This window comes from Leucoraja erinacea, chromosome 2 (assembly GCF_028641065.1).
Source record: "Leucoraja erinacea ecotype New England chromosome 2, Leri_hhj_1, whole genome shotgun sequence".
Lineage (NCBI taxonomy): Eukaryota > Metazoa > Chordata > Chondrichthyes > Rajiformes > Rajidae > Leucoraja > Leucoraja erinaceus.
In genome coordinates this window covers 125,014,745-125,027,730 of record NC_073378.1, presented here as the reverse complement: position 1 = coordinate 125,027,730, position 12,986 = coordinate 125,014,745, and the positions used below count along the sequence as shown (strand labels likewise).

At 43.2% G+C, this 12,986-nt stretch overlaps 1 protein-coding gene across 4 annotated transcripts in view; it reads left to right on the top strand.

The window, feature by feature from the left end:
• Positions 1 to 12,986, top strand: part of LOC129715213 (rho GTPase-activating protein 12-like) — a 136,849-nt gene that overhangs the window by 43,617 nt on the left and 80,246 nt on the right. For all 4 annotated transcript variants that reach the window (XR_008726460.1, XM_055665090.1, XM_055665085.1 and 1 more), the window contains exon 3: positions 6,180 to 6,437. Coding sequence is in view for 3 of the 4 variants with exons in the window: in XM_055665090.1 (XP_055521065.1) it covers positions 6,180 to 6,437 (258 nt within the window). In the remaining variant the exon portion in view is untranslated. The remainder of the gene's footprint in view (positions 1 to 6,179; positions 6,438 to 12,986) is intronic.

Here is a 12,986-nt window from a genome sequence, read left to right as displayed (position 1 = left end):
CATCAGAACAGCCCTCTCCTTCCCCAAAACCAGTGACATTCTTTTAATTATTAGGTAGTTATGCCGTTAGTTCATTTTATTAAAATGTTATATTTTTTAAAATCTTTTCACCACCAATTATTACATGTGTAATCTGCTCCTTTCAACAAGCTTGAAGTTAATATATTAGATATTTCTGTCAACAAAACGTATCCACTTTTAGTTGAGTTCAGCATCATGACCGTACGTATTCCACTGGTAATTTTTCTCCAAAATGGCAACTGTTGAATACTCTAAAGTTATTATTTTCCTTGTGTAATAGCATGTCATAATTAAAGGCACAGGTTTTTTTTTTAAAACAAAGAGTTGCCTGAACCAACAGAGAAGGTTGGTGAAGGAAGTGCAGACTTTGGGAGGTTGAATGCAAAGGAAAAAAAAAGACCCTTACCTGCATTGATGTACAGAAGGATATCGGGGTCCAAATCCACAGTTTTCTGAAAGTGGTAAAGAAGACATATGGGGCATTGAGTGTATGAGTCAGGAAATTATGTTGCAGCTTTGTAAGACTTTGGTTAGGTAGCATTGAGTATTGTGTGCGGTTGTGGTCCTCCCATTACAGGAAAGATGTGGAGCTGGTACAGAAGACGTTTACCAGCATGCTACCCGGATTAGAAGGAAAACAGTTATAAGGAGAGGTTGGACAAACTTGGATTGTTTATCTTTTTAAGTGTCAGAGGTTGAGATGGAAGTATATCAAGTTATACAAGAGGCACAGATAGGATAGATGGTCAGAATCTTTTCCCCAAGTGGAAATATCAAAGACTTTGGGGGGGGGGGGGGGCAAAGATTAAAGGATATATGTGGGGCAAGTTTTTGTTACACAGTATAGTGGGAGAGTGTATAGATCTAGAGTACTGGTTCTATTTTAAATTGCTGTTGATGCATTGCACCATTGATAAAGTTGCATCAGAGGTATTTAGGACTTTCAACTTGGTGTAGTGTAGCAATATGCAGTAACATTTATTATCGGAAGTTTACTTTCCAGTTGAGCAACCTTTTATTATATTTCACTAATAAACTATTGGTGTTAAATAGTAGTAAAATGTAATCGATTAAAATCTCATTCTATTATTTGTGTATATCAACTGAAGCTGTACAACACACTTGACAATATAAAGGCTTAGTCCAGTGAACTGCTTTCCTTTTGCCACCAGTCTCCCTCCACAATTCATTTGTAAATTTAACGTCCTTTGTTGCAACATTTGACATTGTGTCATCAGGGTTGTCAAGACTTTCTTGTGCATAATATTCATGCTTTGGCCAAGCAAAAACAAGTTTGTGAAGCCCTGTACACTTCGTCTGAAGATATTCTTCGTTTAGGTTCTCAGAGTTCAACCTATTTTGGTGTAATATCCTCCAGACTTGCAACCCTCAAGATATTTTTCTTCAAACATTTTTTCTTGTGACGTCAAATTAAACTCATCTCTGCCTGCACGTGATCCATAGCCCCCCATTCCCTCCATATCCATGTGCCTATCCAAAAGCCTATTTTGCTCGCGCCTGTCCAAAAGATCAATTTCCCTTGTATCATATCGCAACATTGTGCTTCCACCTCGTGATCCCGCATATAAAAGAAAAAAAAATGAACACTCACTCCTACGCTAACCCCATTGCCAACGCGACTGCAATGCAAATGCACTTCAAAGGCTGTCAAGTACGTTTAGGGCATGTCGGCATCGTGAAAAGTGTTTGTTGACTCTCTTCATCATTAAATGAATGTGGTTGAAAGGTTTCTCTTTGAAACTGCACTGAAGCTGATTTGCAAATCACAAAGTGTGAAATGGAAGGGGGACAGGAAGGAGGCAGCTTCCACCCCAGCGGTATGAACATTGACTTCAAATAGCACTTGCTTTCCCTCTCTCTCCTTATGCTCTCCCACCAGTCTGACTGTCTCCAAGTTTTCTTCTGCACTTGTTAAGTCACTGGACCCAAAGTTGTAGTATAACAGATGAGGAAGATGGTTTGAATATAGAGGCTAAAGCGAGCAAGTCCAGTAAGCAAGCCTGGCAAAGGTAGGGCAGGGTTCAAGGAAGGTCTGATGGACTAAACTGCATAATGCAAGAAGCCTGGCAGGTCAGGCAGATGAACAGAGGGAATTGTGGTTGATGGGATTGTGATGCAAGAGCCATTACAGAAATATAGGTCGGGGATGGGCAGGACTTGGCAGCTCAGTGATCTGGTGAGCTAATGTTTCCGTTAAGATATGTGTCTTTTTACAATACTGCACACAAAAATGTAACAAATGGGGTCAAATTTCAAATTCCTTCAAAAAAAGTTGACAAGTAACTTTATTGGGTTCATGACGAACATAATATCAACAGCAAATATAAGAAAAGATAGCATATTGATGGCATTTCTGAAAATGGCATCAGCTTACACAAATACATTTGTGTAACGGTTGTTGCGTGGTGTCTACCAGTGACCTGGTTGGCACAGTAAGTACACATATTCAATATTCTATGTTTATGAATACCACGTGGAACAATAAAATTGCAAACACCATTTCCACTTCATTTACCTGATCATGTAGTAGAGTACTACATCCATCTGAGTGGACACTACAATGCGCGTCACACATCAAACACACAAAAGTACGTTGCGGTGGACACAAAAAACGTTTGTTTTGGTGTCCCAGCGAAAACCAAGCATTTTCACTGATGCGATCTAAACGGTACATTACCTTATGGATCTGAGCTACATCGATGGCTGATGATTCGTCAGATCTAGATTTTTTTTTTAGTCAGTAAAATGTCTGTCGTTGCGGAGCTTCCCGAAGTTGACACGAAGGAAAGAAATGAAGCTAGAAACTTGGTTCGTACAAAAGGTAAACAAGAGACAGTGTGTTGCCAAATTGAAGATTGGCTCAGTTTCTTAGTTTTTCATGACCAATTTGTGTCAGCGGGTCAGGCAGCATCTCTGGAGAGAAGGAAGGGATGACAATTATTAAGAAAGACATCAACGCCTCTACTTCCTGAGAAGATTACGGAGAGTCGGTTTGTCAAGGAGGACTCTCTCTAACTTCTACAGGTGCACAGTAGAGAGCATGCTGACCGGTTGCATCGTGGCTTGGTTCGGCAACTTGAGCGCCCAGGAGCGGAAAAGACTACAAAAAGTAGTAAACACTGCCCAGTCCATCATCGGCTCTGACCTCCCTTCCATCGAGGGGATCTATCGCAGTCGCTGCCTCAAAAAGGCTGGCAGTATCATCAAGGACCCACACCATCCTGGCCACACACTCATCTCCCCGCTGCCGTCAGGCAGAACGTACAGGAGCCTGAAGGCTGCAATGACCAGGTTCAGGAATAGCTACTTCCCCACAGCCATCAAGCTATTAAACTTGGCTCGGACAAAACTCTGAACATTACTAGTCCATTATCTGTTATTTGCACTTCATCAGTTTATTTATTCATGTGTGTATATATTTATATACAGGAATGGTACCTGGACACACTGATCTGTTCTGTAGTCATGCCTACTATGTTCTGTCGTGCTGAAGCAAAGCAAGAATTTCATTGTCCTATCAGGGACACATGACGACAATAAACTCCCATGAATCTTGAATCATTTCGGGTCGAGGGTAAGGCTAACTGAAAATTGGAGGAACAGCATCTCATATTTAGCTTGGACAGCTTACAACCCAGTGGATAGACACAAAGCTGGAGTAATTCAGCAGGACAGGTAGCATGTCTGGCGAGAAAGAATGGGTGATGTTTTGGGTCGAGACCCTTCTTCAGACTGTATGAATATTGATTTCTCCCAACAAGTAACCCCTGCATTCCCTCGCTCTCTCCACCCCTCCCTCACCCAGTCGCCCTAGCTTCTCGTTCTCACATAACAAACAGCCATCAACAACCTGTTTCCTTTATTGTCGTTACTTTTTTGCATATCTTTCATTCAATTTTAGATTTTTAGATTCCTTTATAGTCATTCAGACCTTTCAGTCTGAACGAAATTATGTTGCCTGCAGTCATACACAGAATCAATAATAACAAAACATACAATAAACACAAATTAAACATCCACCACAGTGAGTTCACCAAGCACATCCTCACTGTGATGGAGGCAAAGTCTTAGTCTCCATCTCTTCCCTCCTTGTTCTCCCTCTGTGCTGAGGCGATCGATCCAGGCCGAAGATGCCGTCCTCCAGTCCAGCGGACCTCCGTGGTGATGTTGCCGCCACAGAAAGCCAGAACGCCGTCTCCGCTCCGAGACGGCCCGCCACAGCATCAGCTCCGGGCCGCCGCCACCGCTCCGGGTCCCGCAGTCTCCGCTCCGGGCCGCCGCCCCAGCTCCGGGTCCTGCAGTCCCAGCCCCGAGCCCCGCTGCATCAGCTCCAGGCCGCCGCCGAAAGCCAGAAAGCCGCACCAGCAAGTCAGGCCACCACTGTCTTAGTCCCGAAGACGGCCAGCCTCTCGTTGGTAAGTCCGGCTGACTCTGCCTCCGGAGCCTCGGGGTCAGTCGCAGGCTGGAGGCCGCCAGCTCCGCTATTAGACCTCAGCGCAGACGGAGGCAGAGAAGGGGGATACAACACGAAAAAGTCGCATTCCCCCGAAGGAAGAGACAGAGAACATGTTTCACCCGCCCTCTAACACAACCCAACAAACTAAAACTTAACCAAAACAAGACAAAAAAAACAATAGAAAAAAGTAAAGACAGACAGGCGAGCTGCAGCTGTTAACAGCGCCGCCACTTCCGGAATGGAATTGTTCTCTATCTCTCTACATCACCGCCTATATCTCTCGTCCCCCCCCCCCCCCCCCCCCCCCCCCCCCCCCCCCCCCCCCCCCACCCCCCCCCCCCCCCCCCCCCCCTGATTCTCAGTCTGAAGAAGGATCTCAACCCCAAACGTCACCCATTCCTTCTCTCCAGAGATGTAGCCTGTCCCGCTGAGTTGCTGCAGCACTTGAATTTTTGAATTGAATTGAATTTCCTTTATTGTCATTCAGACCTTTCAGTCTGAACGAAATTTCGTGCTTGCAGTGATACATACAATAATACAATAATAAACAACAGTAAACACAAATTAACATCCACCACAGTGAGTCCACCAAGCACCTCCTCACTGTGATGGAGGCAAAATCTTAAGGCTGCAGTCTCTTCCCTCCTCTTCTCCCTCTGCGCTGAGGCGATACCCCACCGGGCGATGGTAAATCAGTCCCGCGGCTCACCAAACCCCGCGAATGGGCCGGTTCAGACACCGCGGCCTGGGGTGGTCGAAGCTGCCGCCCTCCAGTCCAGCAGACGCAGCTGTTGACGACGTCATCCACTGGCTCGCGGCCGAACCCCGGACTCAGGCCGCCGCCGCCAGAACGCTGTCTCAGCCTCCGGAGCACCGTTCCAGCCCGGAGCCGGGTCGCCCTCAAGTGAACGTCTCAGCTCCGCGCCAGGCTGCCCCGACGGGAGCGCCGTTTCCCTCGGGCTGGGCCGCCCACACGGGAGCGTCTCAGCCCCGCGCCAAGCCGCCCTCACGGGAAAGTCACAGCCCCTCACGGGAGCACCGTTCCAGCCCCGAGCCAGACCGCCCTCACGGGAGCGAGCCCAGGGCGAGTCCTAACAGCCTCTGCCTCCGGAGCCTCGAGGTCGCCAGCTCTGCCATTAGGCCTCAGTGCAGACGGAGGAAGAGAAGGGGGATACAACAAAAAAGTCGCATTCCCCCGAAGGGAGAGACAGCAACCCCCCCCCCCCCCCCACACACACACACATATAAACACAACCTAAAAAACAAAAACTTAGCTACACAAAACGAAAAAAACAACACAAAAAAGTAAAACAAACGGTCTGCAGCCGTTCAACAGCGCCGCCACGATAGATATTTAAAATATTTTTTCTGTACGCCTTTGTTGTAACTTTATATTATTAACATTTGTGACGTTGTATTTGCTACTTTCAATTGATTTCACTGAATAGGCCAAGCTACCAAATCAGCCACTGCAACCAATTACATTGAAAGATGTAATTTTATGAAAAAATATAAGGTGGTCGATGAAAGCACAATTTAGTAAATTGAAGAGGCATGCAGCAGAAAGAAAATAGCTTTTTTTTTGTTTGATTCCCATACTTATGATCCCAATGGAAATAAAATTGTCAAACAGCATGGGTAATAGAATTATATTATAATATTTATACTTTCTTTGTTACAGACGATACAACCTGCGAGGTCAGAATCCCCAGTATATGCAAATCTGCAAGAACTGAAAATATCTCAAGCTAACCTACCCCCTGCTCCCAATAGCCCTCCCGTGCAAACTCATGGTGAATGGGAGGTGCATAAAGATACCACAGGGCGCACATTCTATTATCACAAGGGAACACAAGAAAGAAGTTGGAAGCCTCCTCGATGGACAAGAGATTCTGTAAATAAAGAGTTTGATAACCAAGGAGATTCCATAAACCGTGGGGTAAGTAGATGTACTTAAACTAACTGTTGTGTTAGAGACGGTTGTGGTGTTACCTTTACAAAATTTCTATTCGTACTTCATTAAGTTTGAGGATGCTTGTAGCTGAATGCTATTTGCAATCTTCCATCAGCTGACAAAGTGGTATTCAGCAGTAATGAACTTGCCTTTGGAGAGCAATGGGAATGAGAATGTCATTTCCTTCTCTTCAACCAAGGTGACAGCAGTCCTATCACTGTTGAAGGATGTTTAGGATGCAGAGAGAACAAACATCTCCCCTGTGTAGATAAACTTGTCCCTGAGATCTCCTTTAAATTACTGCGTTCTCACGTTAAACTTGTTGCATCTAGTTTTAAACTCCATTGTTCTGGAAAAAATTCTGACCATCTGTTCTATCTAATCATAATTTTAAAAACCTCTCTAAACTCACCCATCAGTCTCTGATTTACTAGTGAGTGTATTCTAGCCTATCCAATTTCTCCTTGCAAACATAGTCCTCCATTCCAGCCAACATCCTGGCGAATCTCTTCGCAATCTTTCCATTGCTGTCACATCTGTCCTATTGTATGGTGACCAGACTGTAAATGATACGTCAAGTGTGGTCTAACCAATGTTTTGTACAGCTGCAACATGCAATCCAGATCTTATACAGACAACCCCCACATCACGACCGTTTGGGTTTCGGAAATTTCTTCTTGCAGAGTTCACAAACTTGCCCAAAAATTTGAGATGTGGGTTAACATTTTTTCTCATGCAATTTATGTGTTGGGGGAGTGGGAAGTAAATAAATCAACACCATTTATTTTATATTAACTCTTGTTTCTGGACGCATGTGCAGATGACATGGTTTCAAGTTGGGGAAAATTGCAATATGGCTTATTATCTAGGAAATCACCCAACAACCCCTCCCCTGTAATATGCAAGTTGCCTGTACTTACTAAAGCTAAGCCTTCTCTACCCTATCTGCATGCGTCACCATTTTAGGGCTCAACAGACTTGCAGGCCACACACATCAACCACTAAAGTTCCTGCCATTTATTCGCTATGTCCTACAGGATTTGACTGGACTAAATCCCACATGCAACTGCTCAGCTGAACTTCCCAGTTGATCTATGTTTGGCTGTATCCTTAAATATCCTTCTTAATTACCCAAAGCTTTACCAATTTCTGTGCACCCTGCAAAATCTGTGCAATGTGTAAGTTCCTTTATCTTTCCTTGTGGTAGACCACATGTTACAGACTTCCATTGTGAAAACCCTCATCTAACGCTCTCTCTGCCTCCTATAATTTATTTTAAAAGGCGAAATAGTATGTATGTTAAAGGGCAATTAAGCTCCATTGCCTGTAAATCTTGTTGCTAATGTTCTATGATCTGGCCTCTGGGACATGTCCAGCAGGTCAGTCTATACAAATGAAAGAAAAGGAAAATAGAGAAGACTGCCAAAAATGTCTAGACTAAAACAAACAGAAAGAGAATAAGTTATCTATTTTTATACGCTTGGAAACTGTTACTCCTGGGGTTGCATAATGCTCAGTACTTGACCTCATGGATTTGTAATATGCTAATAAATTAGATGTAAAAGTAGAGAGCATGATAAAGAAGTTTGAAGAAGGTACAACATTTGGCTTTTCAGTTTTTACTTGGCACATAAGCTTGTAGACTCCAGGGAAATATAGATGGTCTTGTCCGTTGGATAAAAATAATAGCAAATGTAATTTAATCCTGAGAAATATGAAGAAAGCACATTTGTTACTTTCAACTAAGAGTTCCCTTGAGAATGTATGGCCCGATGCTTGTGCATGTGATCTCTTACTCCACTACTGGACTCAGCACTAAGCACAAAAGTCTTGCACTGAGAGAGCTTGACAATACTCTCACCATTGGTTTAGTGCCCATATACCTGGAGGATTTTTAAAATAAATAAACCACTCTTTTTATGTTTTAATTCCAGATTGTTAGTGTGGAATATATTGTGTGTAAAAAAAAAAAGATCTGAAACTCAATTTCTCATCAAATGTTTAATCTATTAATCTCAAGTGAGTTTGTTTTAACTGAAAAAAATGTTATGCATTATTTTTAATGGATTAATTTTTATATGTTTATATGAATACAGTTTTATTATCAGTCACCCAATTATTTCCATCTTTGAACTATCAGCAAACTCCATTATGGTGTTAAATATTGGTTCGGATGAATATATCCAATCCACAATATTGGAAATTTCAAAACTATGATAATTTCATAGATTCCTCAGCATTTCGAACATCAGATAAAGTTAATACATTTTAGAACTTATCATAAGATTAAAGAATCGTCATTTACTATTGATTACAGTACTGGAGAGAAGGACACATCACTAAAGGAATTTATTTGAACTACATGTTTGAAAAGTTATATGCATTACTATATCTTGCATTCAGTGCAGTAGATTTAGTGCCAAGCAGTTGATGTAAATAATGATGCTTGGGCTTGGATGTGCAATGTTATTATAACTGTTGTATCTTGATGCTTTAAGACGGGTGATTGCAAATTTGCAACAGTGCTCAATATAATCATGCTACTTTTTGAATCGTGCATGTGCATAAAAAATTTGAAACCATTTAATACTTAAACATTAGATAGCCATAAAGATATACAGTACAGATATAGGCTCTTTGGCCTACTGCATTCATGCTGGCCAAGATTACTCATCCACACTAACTCTACAGTACCAATTTATATTCAAAATGCTAATTCAAAATATGGGCCACAACTTCAGTAAGGATCAAGATTCATCTTGTTTTTCTTCAGTTATCATTATTTTTTTTTCCTGGACCAGAATGGTTAGTAAGAATTCGATACCCTGTTCAAGTTACTAATCTGTGAACTCTTAAATGATATCCGTGCTTGTAAAAGTTAGATAAGAACAGGAATACGCTCATTGTTGGATGGTCTGGTAAAGTTAGATCCATGAAGGCATTGGTCCATTCAGCCTATTGAGTTAGTTCCCCATATAGTGAGTCCTTGTGAATGCAGGTGATCTGTTCCTTCATTTGTTGGCTGAATATTTTATAATCTTGATGAGTAAATAGTATGCTAGTTTAGTTTAGCGTTTATGTTCAAATTATGATTAGGCTCAGATAAGTTCATTGTCAAATGCAATGGGGGAGGTCTCTGACATGCATTTTGCCACATGCGAAATTCCTTGTTCGCATGTGGCGCGTGCAATAAACAGTATGCACAGCAAATGATGAGTGGAAAACAGCATAATGGTGTGAAGATTGTCGTGCAATCAGAAGTTGTGCAAAAAGGAATAATAGAATGACAATGTACATGGCAACACCTCACGAAAGGGATTATGAACGAGGTGATTGGTTCAGGAGGGATAGCAATGGGGAGGAAACTGTTGAGCCTGGAAGTCTTTGACTTTAAATTCCTGCAACCTCTCTCTCAAGGAAGGAGAGAGAGGCAGAGATGGTCAGGGGGAGGGGGACGGGACGGGACGGGGTGTCAGGCCTTCCAGCCTACCTGATGTAATGCACTGTGAAGATGGACTGGATTAAAGGGAGCGATGTGATTGATTGAGTGGGCTTTATTCACCAGTGTTTGCAGGTTCAAGCAGTCAGGAACAGAGCAGTGGTCTTACCAGGCTGAGATGCATCCCATCAGAGTTCTTGATAAGGTGCACCTGTAGACATTTGATAGGATCATTGAGAACGTGCTGAGTCATCGCAGACTCCTTGGAAAATAAATATAACGGTGCTCTTTCTTGATCACTGCATCAGTGTGAAGGAACCAGGTTAGGTCATCATCATCATCGGTGCTCTCTCAAAATGACTCATCTCATGGAGGACGCCTGTGCGTGACTTTGTTTAACGCGGGGAGTCTGGTGCACAGACAGCCACCCCACGGTCCTTGACAGATCCAGTGGCATAGAGTCCAAGACGACCGGAGACCCTTTTCTGCTGCAGCCTTCATCCGCTTCCCAGCCGTTGTGATGCTCCACTAAAGTCGGCCATCATCCTCTGCCTGTTCCACCGTTGAGGTCCTGGTTGGATTGCTCTTTGTCAGAGACCTCCCCCTCGACCTTACCGCCATGGGTGGCCCTATCAGGAGCATAGCTCCAGACGGCATCGCTCTCAGGATCTCAGGTCCACACAAGCTTCTCCACCACGACAAGGTGACAATCCACGGAGAAGACCAGGTTAGGTGCTGATGACATGATGGCTGGAACCTTTAGCTGTCGGCCCTCTTTGTTGTAGCTCCTTTGATGGGGACAGCGTTGTGTTCGTCCCTCATCCTGCCGCATCCTTGGGTCAGCACCAATCTTTTCCCATCATGCTGATGTTAAGGGCAAGGTTGTTTTTCTGACACTAAGCCACAAGATTCGTGATCTCTTTCTTGTTTTCCATCTCCTTGTTATTGATCTTGGTGACAACAGTGCCATCATCGGCAAAAATTAAAGATAGAGTTGCCACTGTTCTTGTCTTGGGTGTGCAGGGAATGGAGCAGAGGACCGAGCATTCAACCCTGAGGAGCTCCAGTGTGAAGGGTCAGCGTAGAAGCAATGTGACCAGTTCACACTGACTAAGATCAGGAAGTTCACAAACCAGTTGCAGGTGGAAGCATTAAGCCCAAGGTCCAGGAATTTAGAGATGAACTTCATCAGTATTATGGTGTTGAAGCTGAGCCGTAGCCAGTGATCAGCATCATGATATAGGTATTTTTATTGTCAATGGCTGAATGTAATGCACGAATGGTGGCGTTCTCTGTAAAATTATTTATGATGTATGCAAATTGCAAAGGGTCTGGATTTTCCGGGAGACTGGCACTGATATGGGCCAATACCAATTTTTTGAAGTACTTCATGTTAGAGCTACTGGGCAGTAGTCATTGAGACAGATAGCTTCATTTTTCTTGGGGACAGGTGGGGCAGTGGGCTGTTGAAGTGAGAGGCTGAAGATATTGGCAAAGCCAGTTGATTGGCATACAATTTCAGAAATCGTCCAGGGACTCCATCCAGGCCGGCTGCTTTCTGAGAGTTTGCTGTCATGAAAGCAAATCTGACTTTTGCCACTGAGATGTATGGGACAGATCCAGCAGGAGACGAGGACACATCGTGGTGGAACTTTGTTTGCCTTTTCAATATGAACATAAAAGGCATTGAAGCCATTTGATGGAGGGGTGTCATTGCCAGAGATTGTACCTGGTTTCAGCTTGTAGCCTGTGATGCTGCAGTTGTTGACATCGGCTTGATTGAACTGAGCCTCTATCGGGTTCCGGAATTCTTTCTTGGCATCCCTGATAACCTTACGGAGATTATGGAGACGCAAGATACTGCAGATGCTGGAATTTTGAGCACAAAACAAAGTACTGGAGGAACTCAGCAGCTTAGACAGCATCTGTGGAGGCAATATTAAGGGTCGGATCCCTTCTTTAGATCAGCATGGGGTCATTTGTCTTGAGAGCCTTGAATCTGGACTTAAGCAGACAGTGAATGTTCCTGTTCATCCAAGGTTTCGTTGGTTAGGATAGACTCTAATTGTCTTTATTGGAACTCAGTCATCCACACATTTCTTTATGAGGCTGGTGATGACTGAGGTATACACAGGCTGGATGAAGTGGCCTTAATCATGTTCTGGTCCAATGACTCAAGCCAGTCCTGAAGTAGTCATTTGACCTCCAACCACTGCTGTATTACTCTCTAAGTAAGACCTAGCAATTCAATCTCTGTCTGTGAGAGATCTCTGACAGTAGCACTGATGGATCTATTACTGTTGAAGAAACTTCCATATTTCATTCTTATTCTCTTCCATCTCCTCCCTAACCAGGTCAATAATTTGTTTTCTGTTCCATGACCGTTGAATTTTAGTTGCGAAATGCTTTGACAGATTCACAGAGAAATGATGAGCAGTACTGCATATATAGTCCTCCTGTCTTCTGACTTCTCTAAATGTTCACTGCAAGCTCGTGATGAAAGCAGCCACTTAAGCAATGTACCGGTACCCACAGAAAATTTGTCATTTAGTTCCAGAGAGGAAATACAGTTGCAACTGCTTTTACTTGGTGCCTTTAACATAAAATGCCCCAGGGCTCTTCTTAAGTTTCATCAGCCAAAAAGGGACAAAGTCAAAAGATTAAGGATGGCATGACCATATACATCTTGAACTTTTAGGAAGGTTTTAAAGAGACTGTAGGTAAAGAGGATGGCTGAGGTAGATGAAGACAGTAACACGCCCAGTGTAGGTATAGTTGGAAAATTGTAGCATTGTGGGAAGAAACCTGCAGCGAGAAGTAAAAGGAGTGCGAAGGTGAGGCTTTAGATTCTAACAAAGATAAGAAATTAAAATTTGTGGCACTAGGGATTAGGCGACAGTTTAGATGAACAATGATGATCATGATGTTGGGCAAAATTGATGGGGTATAAAATGATGCTGTTTCTTGTACCAGCAGATTTATTTAAAGGAAGCTACTTTTATTCAGAAAAATGAGAGATAATTTTCATGATTCCTGGTAGTGATGGCAGGACTGAAATGTTTGCATTTATTCTGCCATTAAGTTAAGGGGATTCT